At 36.8% G+C, this 19,733-nt stretch overlaps 1 protein-coding gene across 10 annotated transcripts in view; it reads right to left on the reverse strand.

The window, feature by feature from the left end:
- The window catches only part of ERC1 (ELKS/RAB6-interacting/CAST family member 1), a 490,329-nt gene that overhangs the window by 283,249 nt on the left and 187,347 nt on the right, over window positions 1-19,733 (reverse strand). For all 10 annotated transcript variants that reach the window (XM_055281162.2, XM_055281160.2, XM_055281164.2 and 7 more), the window contains one exon: window positions 17,847-18,040. In XM_055281162.2, the coding sequence (XP_055137137.2) occupies window positions 17,847-18,040 (194 nt within the window). The remainder of the gene's footprint in view (window positions 1-17,846; window positions 18,041-19,733) is intronic.

The following is a 19,733-nucleotide window of genomic DNA, read 5'->3' on the forward strand; positions in this document are numbered from 1 at the left end:
TTGGCCCACACATAAAATACACTAACACTAATAATAGTTGATGAGCTTAAAAAAATGCAAAAAAAAACTGATAATGTTTTAAGAAAGTTTACAAATTTGCGTTAGGCCACATTCAAAGCTGACCTGAGCAGCATGCAGCCCCATGGGCTATGGGCCATGGGTTGGACAAGCTTGATACAGAGGAAACGAAAGTGTGAAGTAAACTTGAAATCAGACAAACTAGATTTGTACCCTAGATTCTGCCGCTTAGTAGCTATGACCCTAAGTAAATCATCTAATCTCTCTAAACTCAATTTTCTGATCTGTGAAATGGAAAAATGTCATCCAATTCATATAGTTGTTACGAATTGAAGTGAGATAAATAATGTGATAACATTTTTAACAGTGTCAAACCATAATTAGAAATTAGACGTGTTTCTGTGGTTTTATTGAGATGGGGGGGTTGCCAGAGTAAGTATGGCCCAATAGTTATTATAAGACATACTAAAAGATGATTTGTGGTTTATATGAAATTTAACTGGGCATCCATATTTTTATTTGCTGAATCTGGCAACTCTATAAAAACTCAAATTTTGGCTAATTTAAAAATTATTCTTTCTTCCCTTCTCTGTTGAATTTGCCATCTTCAGCTGATTTACAGAATTTGTGGTGATCTACAACCATGGTGATCTACAATTGCTATCTAGAAAAACATTTACCATTTATCAATGCATGATAATATAAAACTATCATTTTCAGTAGAAGAGTTAGGAAGATCAGCACAAGTCTGCATTCACATATTTTTTTTCCTACCAATGAGTTATTCAAAAGAGTACACTACTACACCAGCAGATGTTATTTAACAGAGAAGATGCTACACTTGCTTGTGCAGACTATTACAAAAACACTAGGCACTATTATTTGAAAGAAAAATAATAAGAAATACACTCCTGAACAATAGAGTTGCTTAAGAAAGCTAAAGGAATGAAAACTGGAAGCTAAAAATGCAAATAATAACAGATCATTCTCCTGGGTTATAAACTCTTGCCCATAAGTCAAACTCCTTATAAATAGATTTTATGGGGTCAGAAATTTTCTAGGGCCTATAAAAAAAAAAGCTTTAGCTAAAAAAATAAGAAATTAACCCTTTCAAAAATAGAATTACATCTATTTTTGTGAGTGATATATCTTATGATAAGGTTTTAGCAACTAGTGCCTTTTCTTAATGAAATCAGACAATAATGTAAAAACTCTTTTAAAGTGTGTAATCAGAGAAATAACTATCTGAGTTAGATTTTAGAAATTAATGTGAAATGTTTTCATCAAACTATATAAAAGAGACTATAACAATGAGATTTTTGGGGGGGCAAAATATAAAAGTATTTTAACTTTTAGCAACATAGGGACTCTGGTCTTAACCCATTTATGCCTAGTGTTCTATTATTGGAATGCTAAGCTTGTGGGAGTTATTTATATCCTACTGCTCAAGGTCATCACGAAGCTCTGATTTTTCACACACAAAAAATGTGCAACCTCTGGTATAAATGGGCTAATGAAGTTGGTAGGAACTGTCACACATATTCCAAACACTTGTTTTAAAAACAAGTCTACAATGGTAACTGATAATTAAAACATAGATATTAATAATATCGAGCTCAATTTTAGACCTAAGTGTTGAGAATAAAGAGATGACATTTATAGCTCTCACCTCTGAATGACCATTAGCCAAAAGAAGAATTCTGAACCAAATCATATATTTTCATCTATACATGGAATAATTTCTTTGTATTCACTCTCTGGTGCTAATATCATTGAACAGGAAATAAAAAGACGTGTATGTCTGAAGACAGAAAATGTGAGTCTTCAGTCAGTATCACTCTAAATAAAATCTCACTACTCTGTACGGAATGCAAAGGAAGACAGAGGAGAGCAGGGGAAGAAGACAAGGGAGAAGAGAGGAATAAAAATAAACCTCTGCAAAATAGAAACGTTTAGTGGAGACACTAAAATACAAACACTACAGCTAAGCATCACTATTAACACAAAACAAGTGGTTAAAATAAACATTGAAAGGTTAAGTATCTTGCCCAAGGTCATATAATGAAGTCACCCAAACAATCCAGTATCAAAGCAGTAATAAATTACACTCTCTCTATGACCTATTCAACTGGACTTGTCAAAACCATAATTAAAATGGTAAAATGTTTCTATCTAGAAAAAAATACTGCACTAAATCATAATCTGGAATGAAGAAAGACTTTAAACTTTTGCATACTACAGCTAAGATGATCTTTGCCACTGAAAAAACAATGACTATTTTATTTTGTATTCCTTGGAAAATAAACTTATTTAGAAATAAGTATGATTTAATGGCATTTGCTGCTGGGTAAAAGTTAACTAAAATAAACCAGCTAACAATATTATAATTAATATAACCTGTAACTCAGTGAATTATGTATATACCAATGGCTTCACGGTCAAATTCTTCTGAAGCTTTTCCCAGGGTTTCATTTAGAGAGACTGAGAGCAAAACCAGTCATGCAAAGGACTAACTATGGGACAAATGATAAAACTTCCCACTAAAACACGCGTCAGCTTGAAGCTTAAGTTAGAGATGAAAGCTCTCTAAATACAAGGCAAAACACTTCATGAAATTTTTATACTAAAACTCAACTGCTTTCAGATTTTGCCACCTAATTGGAATTACTTAAGTGGTACCCATACTGTTCTACTACATTATGTGGAGAAAATGTTTAGAATAGAAATGGGAAAATCTATTTTTTAAATGCAGTATTTGTGTTTGCTATTTTTATTACAAACACTTTAAGATTTCTTCTGTAATGAATACAGCTTACTCAAAATGGGGGGGGGCACAAATTTTTTTCAATTTATTTTCTTTTTTGGGGGGCTAGCTCTTTAACACAGTGTAACCCATATGCTAGCTGTTGAGAGTCAAAAGAGATGCTTTTATAAACAGCAAATATATATATATATATATATATATATATATATATACATTACACACACACACACACACATACACACACACAGATATATATATATACACACACATATATACACACACATATATAATCACTATTATTATTAGGTAGTTGCTAGGTAAAACACATATGATATTAACAGGCTCATTTCTGAATCCTATCAGAAATCCTCACACTTTATATTGCCACAGCTCATATGCAAAATAAGTAACTTTTTAAATGCAGATTTCTGACTGTTTTGTGCCGCTTCTCTTACTATTTACTTACTAATGAAGATGGGCAAGTTACTTAATGGTCTCTGCACTTGTGCTTTTTCACCTAAAAAATCAAAATAATAAATCTCTATTCATAGTTGCTAAGATCAACTGAAACAAAATATGTTCTGCTACAGTGCCTCTGGCACACATTAATAGCAGTAATGGTTGTTGTTTTTGTTACCACTAGTTCTATCACCCAGCAGAGTCACAAAATGAAACCAAAATTTAAAGGATATGGGTGTGCGTGTGTCTGAAAGTTTGTCTCAGTAAATAATTCAGCGTTTCTTCTATAAAGCTATACAGTTGTGACTTTCCCTCCATGATTTTTGCTGTACTTTATCCCGTTTAATAGCCAGAATGTCTCTATTGAATGTTTGATTAAATTAACACAATTCTTTTTCCCCTCCTCTTTCCTCTGATTGCTCTTTTCATCTCCACTTTTCTCTCAGTCAAAACCTGGCCATCTGGTTCTTGCTCTCTGACTACTCACACTACCTTTTCAAAGCACAAAAATCTGAACACACTCTTCTGATAAACCCAACACCCTTGACGTTTTATCCTCACAGCTAGATTTCTAGATATCTCTCTCCTGAAATATGTTCAGTTCCCTATAAGAATTCAAGATAATGTTAGCAAACAATGCTCCATCACATAATCTTTGTTTTAGTGCAAGCATACTGACCTTGAGGTGAGACTGAAGGAAACAGCAAATCCAGGAAGAAAATGTGAAAAAGAAAGTTAGAAAGAATTAATAAGGACAATATTCAGAAATATTATTCATGGACATCATAAAATGCAGGATTAGAGAAAGGAAGGAGTCACAAATTCTATACAGGCACTAAAAAAGAATTATTTCAGATTTTCAACTCTCAACAAATTTACTTTCTTATTAGATTACACCATTGTATTTTAATGAAAGTTTCTAAAGCAAAAAAATTTGTTTGAAATTTACCATTTCCTGGGGCAGGAAAAAAAAACAATTTCTTAAACACTAAGAAAAATAGAGACGGTTAGCCATCTCATTCTAAGTAGTCAGAGCTGGCATTGAGTAACTGCACAATTTTAGTCTGCTTAGTTTTATAGACACCCACCTTATAACTAACTATGCCTTAACCACCCCATTCCATTAAGAGGATTCAAGTTATCTAAAAGCAAAAGCAGAAAAACACAGCTTCTGTAGAATACAGAACTTTAATTTACTTGGAAGAACTTGAAATAATTTTCTCAAATGTTAAAACATAATTTTCTCCTAATAACAACTAGTATTTCTCACTCCAAATCTACCAAAATCCTCAAATGGTGCAATCTAAAAGCAACAATGAACAAGAATACACAGGCCTGTTTACATCAATTCATTTCCAATGCTGCTGAGCAGTAGGAGATTTAAAGCAGTCATACTCAATATTCCCGCATAGCATGCAGCCCTTACAGTTCATTACTGCCTTTTGTAACAACAAGCAGTTTTTTTTCTTTTTTAAAAAGTAATCAGTTTCACTGAAATTAGTATGATCCTCCAAATAGTTAGGGCTTCTAATGACCAGTACCATCTGGATTATCTTCATGGTCTAAATTTTACCTTAAGAATCTGAAACCAAATATTTATTTCTTGAATGCAAGCACCATTTCCATTTATACTTTAATGTTTTCTAAAACTTAGTGATTTCTTGCAAAAGTATAATTCAGTACTTACAAGTTTTAAAATGTCATTGTGAGAATAAAAAAAGATAAGAAGGACAAGATTTGTTACCTTGTAACATGAAGAGATGAAAAACAGAAACAAAACAACTTGCTGGCAATCACATGGTGTGTGATACAGAATAAGAATGTAGCAGCCGGGCTGGCTCAGTGGCTCACACCTGTAATCCCAGCACTTTGGGAGGCCGAGGCATGCAGATCACCTGAGATCAGGAGTTCGAGACCAGCCTAGCCAACATGGTGAAACCCCGTCTCTACTAAAAATATAAAAATTAGCCAGGCATGGTGGCACACACCTGTAGTCCCAGGTACTCAGGAGGCTGAGGCACAAGAATCGGTTGGACCTGGGAGGTGGAGGTTGCAGTGAGCCGAGATTCTGCCACTGCACTCCAGCCTGGACAACAGAGCGAGACTCCGTCTCAAAAACAGTAAGAATGTAGGTCTGCTGACATCTCACCTGGGTACAATTTATATGTTTTATGATGCTTCCTTAGAAATCTATAAAACTCCATGAACCTTTAGCAGCTATAACGCAGTGTAAAATGCAGACAATGTTCAAAGGCAGAAAGAAGCCAATCTCTAAATGATTGTTCCCAATGATCCTTTTTGTTTCATTGGTCATGACACAGGAAGTCAAAATAATTTTAGATGAATAAGGACATTAACTGAATCTTCTTTGTATGCAAGTTTTTATATAAAACATAGGTAAATCCATGGGAAAAAACTGAATGTATTCCTGCCAGAGAGCAACTTTAATTATTAATTTTTTACCTATTTTATTATTCATGAATCATATTTCACTTTAGCGTCAAATTACAACTCTTTTTTTTTTTCCCTTTTTTGAGACAGGGTTTCACCTGTCACCTAGGCTAGAGTGCAGTGGCGCAATCTTGGCTCATTGCAAACTCTACTTCCCAGACTCAAGTGATCCTCCCATCTCAGCCTCCCAAATAGCCGGGGCTATAGGCAAATACCACCACACCTGGCTAATATTTGTACTTTTTGTAGAGACGAGGTTTTGCCATGTGCCTAAGCTGGTCTCGAACTCCTGGGCTCAAGCAATCCACCCACTCCCAAAGTGCTAGGATTACAGGCATGAGCCACCACATCCGGCTAAACTGTAACTCTTGGGAAATAACTTTAGGAGAAAAAATCTGTACATCGAATTATATGTAATCCTGATGTTCATACTTTTAGGTAAAACATTACAGTAGCCATTAAATACAGATTCCTATAAGACCACAGTAACAAATTACAAGGTGCTGTGCCCACAGGAAACTTTGGGAAGATAACCTAACAGAACTGACTACAAAAAGCTTTGTAACTTATTCTTCTTTTAAAGGAAATCTATGATATTCATCAAGGAGGAGGAAGAAAGAAACAAGCAGCTTCCTCAGAAAGCAAGCTGAAGCAAGCAGTATCAGACAAAGAACCAGTCATTTTCATTTGTAATATGCTGGCATCTTTCTTTTCCTTTTTAGTTTTTGCATTTGTTTACACACAGACCATTCTCCCTCAAGCAAGAACACACATTATAGAATTACTCTGAGCCACCATCCGCAGCCCCAGTCATCTCTCTTCCACTCTAACCACATTAAGGGCATATTCTCCGACACTGTAATACTTCATGGACTGAAGATGCATATCCATAAATTTAAAAGTAAGAATATTTTTCTCTAAAGAGACACTTTCCTCATATAGCAGTTTATGTCAAACTTGCATACGGCTTAATTTCTATATGGTAGATCTTTGAAGACACAGTATATGAGTATCAATTCAAAATTTGAGGAAAAATATTTACAAGAATAAAGACTAAATACCTAGGTTTACATTTTCAGGTCACACTATGCAATAGATGTCTGAATATAATGTGATACTAACATAAAGTAATATCATAAAGCCCATTTTGCCAATGAGATGGTCCAAAAGAAACCGTTTTGGGTCAACCTAAATAAACAAATTCAGCATATAGGTAAACCAGTCAAATATCTAATTTATAATTTACACTAGTAAATACATTCACTTGGTTACTACACGTACATTTAAAATGAAATATATGACAAAATAATATTAATTTAGAAATACTACTTTCTCCTACTCCCACATTCAACAAAACAATTTAATTCACTCTTTGAACGCATTCTTAACATCAATTAACCAAGGATAGAAGATGCATCATAGTAAAAAGTATTTTATATTACTGAGAAAGAAAAAAAGTTATACCAATTAGATTATACCATGCCATTTATTGTATGTGTATCCAAATTTCAGAGATGTTAAAATACAAAAACAAGGTCAGAATTGGCCTTTCATTGTGACAAAAAGGAGAAAGGGAAAGTTATCTACACTTTTGTTTAATCTACAAATCTAAAAGTAATTCAATTGAATTATATTAAATTGTATAAGAATATAGGCATATGAATGTACTTACATTTGTATAGAAGGAAAAACATGTAAATATATATGTATGCATATATAAGCATGTACATGTGTAAACATACTATGTACATATAAAAGAAATATAAAAATATTTTCAATATAATATCAAGGTATGGGAGACTACTGAATCTCTTTTTAATTTCTAAAGGGTCTGAATATTATGGGCGATGGTAAGAAAAGGAAATGTGGGCCGGCGTGGTTGCTCACACCCGTATCCCAGCACTTTGGGAGGCTGAGGCGGGCGGATCACGAGGTCAGGAGATCGAGACCATCCTGGCTAACACGGTGAAACCCCGTCTCTACTAAAAATACAAAAAACTAGCCAGGCGTGGTGGTGGGCGCCTGTAGTCCCAGCTACTCGGGAGGCTGAGGTAGGAGAATGGTGTGAACCTGGGAGGCGGAGCTTGCAGTGAGCCAAGATCGTGCCACGGCACTCCAGCCTGGGCGACAGAGACTCCGCCTCAAAAAAAAAAAAAAAAAAAGAAAAGAAAAGGAAACGTGAGATGATTAGATAGCAGAATGAGAAAAGAGTGCTACTTCTCTTTTTTAACATATATACATTGGTCTCTCTAATGTACAGTCACAGGACAGAATGTGATAGGTACTACTGGAAGGGCACAAGTAAAGGAAAGAGAGATTACCAGCGAAAGGAGGTCAGTAAAGTTTTCTTTTTCAAAAAAGTAACAGTTAAAATGGGTTAGATTCTCACAAACAAATAAAGGGAACAAAACTTTTAGTCAAAGAGAAAAGAATAAGCAAAGACAGATAAGAAAAAAAGCATTCATCTTCAAAATTCGACTTCTACTTTCTAAGAAAACAGCAAATTCTTCTCGGACTATCAAGCCAAAAATTGGTAATACCATCCTATAAACTAGTTCAAGTTTGCCAACACATTTTAGAAGATTTATGAAAACCTCCATTTTCATTGTATAAAAATTTTAGAAACTACTTGTAAAACCTTTAAAAGAAAATTCAAGAATTCAAAAGGCAATAATCTTTAGGAATTAAGTTGAAGCCTAGCAGCTATTTTCCCAAATGCCATCATAAAAGTTCTCTTTCTCTTACACATACACACGTGCAAATAACACTCCCAGATTAAAAATCACTACTGCCATGAGAGGAAAATGACCTCATTCATTCTTTGTGTTCCAAAAAAAAAAAAAAAAGTTATGTAATCTGTTCATAGGATTTGGGCTAATCGTTGATTTTTGTTTTTAATCAAGGGTGTTCTTAGTATGCTCAGAATTTAGCCCAAATCTTATGAACAGATTACATGACTTTTTTTTTTTTTTTTGAGATGGGAGTTTCATTCTTGTTGCCCAGGCTGGAGTGCAATGGCGCGGTCTCAGCTCACTGTAACCTCTGCCTCCCAGGTTCAAGCAATTCTCATGCCTCAGCCTACCAAGTAGCTGGGATTACAGGTGCCTGCCACCAGGCCCGGCTAATTTTTTTTTGTATTTTTTAGTAGAGACAGGGTTTCACCATATTGGTCAGGCTGGTCTCGAGCTCCTGACCTCAGGTGATCCACCCACCTAAGCCTCCCAAAGTGTCGGGATTACAGGCGTTGAACCACCACGCCTGGCCATAACATTTTTTTAACAAAGTCAGTTGTTTATAAATCAAAATATAGCTCCCTTAAAAACAATACTATAGATACACACTAGGTTGTCTTGGTAGTCCACAAAACTAAAGTTTAATCATGATGTAAAAGCCAAGAGCTAATAGTTCCAGATGAGTGACATGGTTTGGCTCTGTGTCCCCACCCAAATCTCATGTTGAATTGTGGTCCCCCGTATTGGAGGTGGGGTCTGGTGGGAAGTCACTGGATCATGAGGGTGGTTTCTAATGGTTTAGCATCATCCCCCTAGTGCTGTCTTGTGATAGAGTTCTCACAAGACCTGGTTGTTTGAAAGTGTGTAGCACCTCCCCCTTTGCTGGCTCTCTCTCTCCTGCCGGCCATGTCACCTTCTGCTATGACTGTAAGTTTCCTGAGGCTACTCCAGAAGCAGAAGCCTGTATAGCCTACAGAAACATAAGCCAATTAAAACTATTTTTTTAATAAATTACCCAGTCTCAAGTATGTCTTTATAGCAGCATGAGAACGAACTAATACAATGAGGTATGGAAAAGATGGTTGGCAAAGAAGATAAAATTCACCACCATAAAGTAGAAAAACAAAGTTACCTCCATCATAACTACTCCCAAGGCTAGCCCTAAGAATTTTATGTATATATGAACAACAAAAATGATCTCCAGTTCTCCTATCTTTCTCAGAATAATTGTAGCAGTGCAATATCTTGGCTTTCCCTCTGTATTCTGTATCTCTCTACTAGAGTTGGAGGACCTGAAATTAGTATTAATAGTTTAGGATCCAAAATTACTTATTAGCTTTCCAACCAAATAACCTCCCAAGCTACTATCATTTAATATTGGCTTCAAAAATGGAAAGATCAAAGACTTAAGAGTCCAAATTTCAGGGCTGGATGCAATGTCTCACCTCTGTAATCGTATCACTTTGGGATGCAGAGGCAGATGGATCACTTGAGCCCAGGAGTTCGAGACCAGCCTAGGCTATATGGCAAAAACCCATCTCTACAAAAAAAAATACAAAAATTAGTTGGGCATGGTGGCATGCGCCCCTAGTCTCAGCTACCCAGGAGGCCAAGGTGGGAGGATCACCGCTGAGCCCAAGAGGTCAAGGCTGCAGTGAGCCGTGATAGTGCCACTGCACTCCAGCCTGGATGACAGAGACCCTGTCTCAAAAAAAAGAAAAAAAAAGTCCAAAGTTCAACAAGTCCTTTCTTTTTGATACTGCTACATTCTGCACATGATAACTGGGATGACCAGCCTCTGCAGTATGTTAAGTGATACCTTCCAGTAGAGCTCAACCAGACCTTAAGGAACTAAAATTTCATCACTGGAATTTCTAGCTACTGGACAAGCTATAGATAAACGCCAATGCTAGCATAATCTGTAAGTGCAATGACAATAGCTTCTGTATTGATGGAGTCTTAGTCTCTTTGAGCCAGATGTATCCCTTTAACTGAGTCCAGACTGAGAGAGGCACTAAAAAGTACACGTGTAGAAAAACTGGCCCCTAGCAGCAAAACAACCCACATGCCAGTTCCACAGTACCTGTCCTGTAAGTGGGCACTCCAGCATGTGGGAAAGACTTTGGCCTCAGTAAGATCCTCAGGTGAACAGACTCTGAATCGTCTGTCTACAGCCTCCTCTTCTAGGAGGTGAGGTCATTAATGAAAACTGAACACCTGAAAAGGATTTCTTTTCAGGAAGGAGAGACAGACACTGGAATTGTTAGACATTACTCTGCTACCTACTTACGTAATGCAGGACCAGTCGTTTAACCTCAAACATCTGTATAACAAAAATCTAGGCCAGGCACAATGGTTCATTCCTGTAACCCCAGCACTTTGGGAGGCCAAGGCAGGCGGATCACTTGAGGCCAGGAGTTTGAGACCACCCTGGCTAACATGGTGAAACCCCATCTCTACTGAAAATACAAAAATTAGCTGGGCTTGGTGGTGTATGCCTGTATTCCCAGCTACTCAGAAGGCTGAGGCACAAGAATCGCTTGAGCCCGGGAGGTGGAGGTTGCAATGAGCTGAGATCATACCAATGCACTCCAGCCTGGGTGACAGAGAGAAAATCTGTCTTTAAAAAAAAAAAAAAAAAAAATATATATATATATATATATATGTAGAGAGAGAGAGAGAGAGAGAAATAGCACGTGCGCACGCACACACCAGGTGTGGTGGCTCATGTCTGTAATCCCAGCACTTTGGGAGGCCAAGGGGATCACTTGAGCCCAGGAGTTCAAGACCAGCCTAGATAACATAGTGAGGCACCATCCCTACAAAAAAATTTAACAATTTGCTGGGCATGGTGGTGTGTGCCTGTGGTCCCACCTACTCAAGACACTGAGGTGGGAGGATCGCTTGAGGCTGGGAGGTCTAGGCTATAGTAAGCTGTCATCATGCCACTACACTCCGGCCTGAGCAACGGAGTGAGATTCTGTCTATAAAAACACCTACATAAGAAACCTTTCCAACACATACCCCCAAAACCCAAAAAGTCATGATGTAGATGGGGCAGCAAATATGAACAAATATAACTAAACAAATTGCATTAAAATTTTGGGATATCTTTCTTAGATTCAAAATACATCCCCCTTTAAAGTAGTTGCCTGCCTAGTCGGAGGCAAAAATCTGCTATATGTATTCCTCTCAAAAGATGAAAGGGTGAGATCTGTTCCAGGCATTTGGGTGGGGGATGAAGTGGAGGCAGAGACAAAGGAGAAGAAAGAGGACTAAAACAAAGGAAAAGTAGGACTGACACCTGAGTGGGCTGATTTGAAAAGAATGGCACAGAATAATCTAGGACTGGTTTAACTGTTACCCTCAAATTACCACCTTATTTTAAAAGAACCAAAATCAGCACAGTGAGGAAGTTATTCCTGATTTGGGGGAGTAATTAAAATACTAGGGAAATTATTTTTTGATTTCGAAGGTATTAGGTAGACAAAGAAATCCCAATTTGGTCAGGGCCCCTGTGTTGTCCCGGCTTTCAGCAGCATTGATCCTTATTTGACTTACCAAAAAACTTTAACTCTTTTCAAAATGATTGCTTCCATTACAAAAAAAAAAGGGGGGTGGGGGTGGAAATAAGTACATAATTATATCCATTTGAATGCACTGGGTTGCAAGTGACGGAGAACCTGATTCAAACTGGCTTAAACAATCAGAAATTGTCCTATCTCACGTAACAAGCAGCACAGAGGTAGTTTCAGGAATATCCATTTCAGTTCCAACTCTGTTTTGCTGAGATTTTGTTAACTGTCACTCTCTGGATGCTGGCTTCATTTTAGGTTGGTAGAAGTAGCTGCAGCAATTATGGGTATCACATCCCGACAAGATAATGTTCAGGAGAAAGGGGTCATCTTTCTTCTTGCAAGTCTGTCTTATAAGAAAATCATTCCCAGAAGCCTCGCTGTGGCTTTTCCTTCGAATCACTAATGCGTACGTGCTCAATGCGTAACTAGTCACTAAGAGAATGCCATTATCCTGATTGGCTTTAAAAAATCAGAATCTACTTCTGGAGCTGAGGAAATAGGGAATTACACACACTTGTGGTTGTATTAGAATGGGAAAGTAGAAAACTAAATGTTAAGGCTAAAGGGAGAAACTGAAGTTTAATGTATAAAATTAATTTTAAAAGTAGGTCTCAGATCTGCAGAGGCTGGGACTAGGGTTGGGAAGAGATTTGCTGTAAAGGGGCAAAAGGGAACTTTTGGGGATGAGGAAACGTTCCACATATGCTGATCATGTAAGTGTATAGATTTGTCAGACCTCAAACAATCAGCCTAAAATGGGTGCATTTTATTGCATGTAAATTATACCTCAAAGTTGTTGAGGTCTTTTTAGGGGCTTCTGCGGACGTCTTATAGAGCCCCTCCTTCAAATCGCTGCTCATCTATCAATAACTTTATCAGACAGGTCTTTCTCGACTATCCCATAAATAATCACTTGGCTGAATTTCAAAACAGACCACCCCCCAACATCTATATCCATTAAAATCCCGGTTCTTATATTCCCTCAAATCAGGAAATATAGTAAATCCACAATTCCTACTAATCTTTAGATCACACAATAATAGACTCTACTATTCTTTGGATCACTGAAAATTTCTAACTTTGATAAACCAAAGGCAACCTTTGTTATCTAAATTATGTGAAAATCAGATGGCTGCCATTCTCTGAATACAAGATTTGAATGGCATATTGAATCTAACAATCTCATATTAGAGTAAAATTGAGCATTTCTGCTGCAAACACTAAACTCTGTGAATCCATTAGTCATGGTATTAGAAAAAAGGTAACAAAGCACATTAAAAAGCAAAATTATATGGCACAATACAATATACGGCACATGGGACAATGTTCCCAGTGTGGTGCCATAACATAGGCACATTCAGTCAAGAGGGACAGCACGAGTGAAAAAGCAGACAGCAAACAATCCTGTATCAGCCTCCGGTATGCTTTTAAGTACTTTATTTTATTATTTTATTTCATTTATTTTTTGAGACAGAGTCTCACTCTGTCACCCAGCCTGGAGTGCAATGGCGCAATCTTGGCTCACTGCAACCTCCGCCTCCTGAGTTCAAGCGATTCTCCTGCCTCAGCCTCCCCAGTAGCTGGGACTACAGGTATGTGCCGTCATGCCTGGCTAATTTTTGTGTTTTTAGTAGAGACGGGGTTTCACTATGTTGGCCAGGCTGATCTCAAACTCCTGACCTCAGGTGATCCGTCTGCGCCAGGCCTCTCAAAGTGCTGGGATTATAGATGTGAGCCACTGCGCCTGGCCACTCTAAGTATTTTAAACATTATACCAAAGAAAAGCCTACTCACTATTAATCTAAATAGAAACTCTAATATGCTCATTTTAGGAGAGAAATTCTCAGTTACATTCAGGGTTCCTGAGGCTAATCTAAATTTACCTACTTATCTAACGACTTTTCAAGCTCTGGTTTGTTTGTTTTTTTCTATACTATCTAGAACCATCAGATGATGACTTTTTTGAAACATTAACTTGTCTATGTTACAGTGCCCAGTTACTCCATCAAATATTAATCTAGATGGTGCTTGTGAAGGTAGTTTGCTGACATAATTAAAGCCGCTAATCAATTTAAGTAAAAAAGACTATCCTAGATAATCCCAATGGGCATAAACGAATCCTTTGGAAAGATTCCAAAACAGGGCTGAGGTTTTCCAGGAGAGAAAAGAAATTCTGCCCGTGGACCACAGCTTTGGCTTGTGCCTGCAACAGGTTCCATCCTGCTCATGATCTTCTCTTCCTGATAGCCTGCCACAGGGATTTCAGTCTTGCTTAGCCAGCCCCACGATTTTACAAGACTATTCTCTGCAATAAATCTCTTAATATATGTAGGCCTATATTAATATATATAAATACACGTATAAATCTCATAATATATGTATGCTTCTGTGTGTGTTTATATATGTGTATGTATATATGTATTTATCTATCTATATATGTGTGTGTGTGTGTATATATATATATATATATCCTACTAATTCTGCTTCTAACTGAATTCCAACTAATATGCACCACAGTATGGAATGTGAATTTAGAAGTACTACTTCTTAGATTTAATTGGGGAAAATATTTTATATTTATAGATGTATTAATGGGCTTATCCAATCCTCTTTTTAAAATTGCAGTGAGTCAAGACAGTAGTACAACACCATATCACCTTCTGACAAGAACTACTATTTTCTGTAACAGCCAGCATGGGAAGGAACTATTCATTTATTTCTTTAGATCACAAAGAACAGGCCTGGGAATCCTTCATATTACAATCTGAACCATTTAATATTGGAGATCCTTTTATAAGAAGCAATATAAAATGCAAAGAATACCAAGGATTTTCTTGAGTTCAATTATTGTAACAGTCTCCTTTTATTTTTGCACTTAGTGGGTTGCTGAACACCCTTAAGAAATTAATTCTACATGCTGAATCTACAGTGTGGCACTACAGTTACATTAGTTGAGGAACTATTTAAAGAGTAAAACAAAGACTAAAACAATCACAACTGGCAATATCAGAACTTTACCAGAATGAACACAGACTGATTTTATCAAAAAGCAGGGTACCTAAAGAGGTATAGTTCAACTTGACACATAATCAGCTGTTCTTTAATTCTGATCAAGCAAAATTCCAAACAAGCCCCAGCAGTAGCAAGAACAGCAGCAGCAATTCACTCTAGTATAAGACTGTAGCCTTATATAACACCCACTTTCCCAGGAAGTCCCGAACAAAACCCCCTGATGGTACAGGGACAGAAACCTGGCATGGAGGGTACAATGTGCACGAGACTGGCTTTCTGAGAAACAGCCATGGCCAAGGGGCAGAAGGAGCATACACATATAAACACACAGACACCAAAAACCCCAGTGGAACAGGACCATGGTAAGAAAAAAAGAAAAATGAAGAAACTCAAATGATAAATTACAGGGAGCCAGACACACGCATAGGAAATAGTGGAATGGCAACATAAGAAGCAAATGATTAGTAAGAAACACAGCAGCCACACACATACAAATCAGTACTAAATCTGGGAACAAGAGGTATAATATAATCCCAACTGTCTTTGACAAAGAATGCACTGATTATCTCCTAAAATAAGCAGAGCTCAGTTTATAAAAATGGCATTCAAGAGCATAAGTGAACCCAAAATCTACCTTAGTTTGTAAGCAAGCCATAATACTAAATATAATCACTTCTACTTAAGACTTTGGGTCCAGATGGGGTAAAAGAATAAATCACCTAAGGGTAGGGAGCCTTCAAATAACAGTTGCCAGGAAGTCCAAAAAGCACATAACCAGCCTTGGCAGAACAGAAAGAAAATTGATTTGGAATTTACAAACCTCATTCTATTAGCTCTGGCTTAACCACTGGGTCACTTCAGCAATAACTTCTCTGGGTCTCGGTTTCCTCTTCCATAAAACGCCATGCTAGATCACTTTCACAAATTCTACGATTCTACTGTTTATTCAACATCTTAAACTATGTTACCAAGTAACAAACTACAAAGCTGGTAGCAAAAGCTGAGTTATGAAAGCTGTTTCCTTTTTTTTTTTTCCAGTAGCCAAGAAACTGTGTTAAATCCTAAAACAAAATTATAATGCTCTAGGGCCAGAGGACAGAACTGTACAGTGCTTTTTCCAACTTTTATAAGAGTTACATTCTGTGGAAAGAATAGATCATTTACAACTCTTTCTCAAAATGTGAGAAATATAGTGGCTAATAAAAGTTGCTATTTGGTGTGCTCTGGATATCAAATACAGACTTAGTCCTATTTCTTACTCTCCTTCAGTTCACATGCATCTCCCAAAATCAATATTGGCGCCAAAAATGAATCAAAAACGTTTTCAAGCAAGCTGCCTGGAATAGCAAGCAATAATTTCAAATGTAGATTTCTAATAAGAAATCAAACCATAAAATAAAACTTATTCAAGGAATTTCTTTTCTCAAATATATTTAGTGGGAAGTCACTAATCAATCAAAAGCACCACATTTTTATATCTGTGCAGTACTGTTGCAGATTTCAGGCCTTTCCAAAAGCAAAGAGAGGCATGTATTCACGTAAGTACGTAATGGGTGAGGAGGTATATACACATGTGAATGTGTGTGTTGTGGGGAAGGGTGCAGTGCAAAAATGAAGACATAAAAAATGCACATAATCTAATCTTGAGGCTATGGTAACTTTAAAATTCTGACTTAAAGAATTTTATCCATACATCTTATCCAGAACTGAACGAAATGAGTAGAGCTAATACCAAAATAAGAGGAAATAAGTGAGCAGGTAATCAGCCTGTGTTATTTACACTTTCAGTACAGTGAAGGAGAACTGTGAAGGTTAGACTTTATGGTTTTGGTTTCTTGAAAATTAAAATTCTATGACTATAGAATAGGAAAAAATAATACCTTCAGAGGACAGTATCAAGTCTACCACTAACCCCAAAACTTTAAAACTTAGTAAAAAATTTATGGAAGTACTCTAATACTTCTCAGCCTTCAAGATCATAAAAAAAAAAAAAAAAAATTATTCTTAAGGATCAGTCCCCAAAAGGCCAAGTAGATTAGTGACGCCATTCTGTCACTGTCAGTCTTTCTGGCTGTTCAGAATATAGGTAATTAACAAAGTTCTACTGGCAGAGTTGTTTCTGCACAGTTGTACATTTATGTTAAATATGTGGTGTAAAAGAAGAGGTCAAGAGGCACATGCTTGACCTTTAGCATAAAATATTAAGAAAACACACCAAAAAAATTCTAGGAGACCTGTCTGCCTAGATCTGTTCAAACACGGAATATTCTGAAGAATTCCAAGTCAGAGACAGCTTCATTAAAAACATATCCGTGGCTCCGAAATTGTCCTCAAAGTGTCTCTCCTCCTAATTTTGATCTAATGCACTGAAGTAGCAGCTTGCTTTTCAACAATAAAAACTGTGAAAAGTCTAAAAATTTATAGCCCAACAGAGCACAAGCTCAACAACAAAGGTCTAAACCAGTGACAGAAGATTAACTTCTTTGCGTGAGGATCATTTGCTCATTATATAGAGAAATTAAAAAGTAGACATTTGTCCTCTCTTGATTTGCCAGTAAAAAAACTTTAATTTTAAATTAATGAATACTCTCTTTTTGCCAATCAATGATGTTACAGCCCATAGCTTCCCAATTTGTTCCCACTCTATGTTGCCTTTCAGCTACCACAACAAAGAACGTACACTGACCTAGAAAAAAGGCAGCCAATACAGTAATAGCAAGAATTCGAGAACCTAAATTCAGAGTCAGATATATTGAAAAAGTATGTCCCCAAAAGTATACTTTTAAAACCATACTTAAACCTTATGAGCCCCAATCAGCTTCACTTTCTTACCTTTCCAACTCAGCTATCTTCTTATCTTTGTCATTCTTCTCATTTTCCACCTCCTTCAAGATTTCTAAGAGTCGATCAACTTCTGCCTGGGCCTTACTAGATTCATCTTTGTACCTGGTGATCTCTCTCTCCAAGTGCTGTATTCGGTCACTCATCTCTGGACTGGCTCTGGCTTCCAATGCTGCCTCATGTGCCTACAAAGAAAAGCATTTCAATCCTATCAGATACACACAGGTGGCAATGGGCAAACCATGTTCCAAATAATGATTTATATTCTAATTTAAGTACAGAATTATCAAATATCTGAACAGTTAGTTTGTAATTTATAAGGTTTTTATCTGCTTAAGTATTATATAGACAAATATTAGTAATAAATGGAGAATTATCTTAGGTTCCAAGTAGATTAGTTGTTTTAAATAATACATCTCTGAATATTATGAAATCAAAAACCATCATAAGCCAAAAGATGCTTCAGAGTTTAGTGAGACAAACTAACAAGTCATTGGACTGTTGCTACTGATCTCTCCAAGAGAATATCAAAAGGCAACACCAGGGACTCACTGCTGATCGGACAGCCGGACCAGTGCAGAGACCTAATTCCCACTAGACCCTAACTTCCACTTCCATTTCCTACATACTGCTTTACCTAACGTGTGAATCACATGGCCTTGGGCATCTAGAATCATACAGAAACTGTGAGTGTGATGCCATAAAAATGTGAGTTAGGTTAAGAAAATAGCTGCTACCATCACACAGGTACCTCCCTCATGCAAGGATTAGGGAATTTACAAAATAATATGGGACAAACAAATGAATTCAGAAATCGAGAACCACACTTAAGGATGGGCTCAGTGGCTTGAGCCTGTAATCCCAGCACTATAGGAGGCCCAAGCAGGGGGATTGCTTGCGGCCATAAGCTGAAGACCAGCCTGGGCAACACAGCAAGGCCCCATTTCTATTGGAAAAAAAAATGGTTTAAGAAAAAATTTTTTAAAAGAACCACACTAAGATCTGAGAAAAAATTTTTATTCAGGATCCTACAAAAGTCAACTAATATTGTTAATGCATTGTGGAATACAAAGCAGTTTCAATAATTACAAACTAGTTTTCAAGTCCTTAGCTGTCTTCTGGAGTCTCTAAAGCCAAGTATGTATAATGTGTTTAACGGGAAGACAAAAGCTAAGACGTTTTATTTTTTCTTATTCAATAGACAACAGAATATATTTAGTCCCTTAAAATGGTTTGAAAAAATATTAAAGGAGAAAATATATATTTTTAGGCAATATTTCAGAAAGCTCTGAAGCAAAGTACCTTGAGTAAGTGAGAAATGTTTATATAATTGTATTAAACGCTTGGTGAAAGTAACAGCTATACTCTTCAGATAAGTCCTTTCCCAAGTTGATTTGTTTAAGGCTTCACACATGTAGAAAAAAATCTTTTATCTCTCTTAAATATAGGCTTCCCTAACCCTTAACCTTGATACACACATGAAGTATATTTTAAGAAACAAAAACCATGTAAGTTTGGACGGTAGGAAGAGAGCACTGTTCTGCACTCAATGTTGTCAATGTCTAAAACCAGTTGTTTCACGAGGTTTCCCAGTTTTTGAGTTGTTAATTGTAGGAGGGAAATTCCTGTAGCAGTCAATCCTTCATGGGCAGGAGAAGGCTATATATAAATAATAAAATAAAGGCTAGAAAAGGAGAGAGGGAAGAAGAGTATAAGGAGTACCAAGATCAGGGGATACTTCAATAGAAAGCTGATCATATTACACATAAAGAGAGGGGACAACAAAGGGGAAGAGATTGAAGATGCAAACAAAAGCAGAAGTAACTGAGAAAATTCTTAGTATCCACAAAGAAAGAAGGTGATGAAATAGGCAATAGG

This window comes from Symphalangus syndactylus, chromosome 5 (assembly GCF_028878055.3).
Source record: "Symphalangus syndactylus isolate Jambi chromosome 5, NHGRI_mSymSyn1-v2.1_pri, whole genome shotgun sequence".
Classification (NCBI taxonomy): domain Eukaryota; kingdom Metazoa; phylum Chordata; class Mammalia; order Primates; family Hylobatidae; genus Symphalangus; species Symphalangus syndactylus.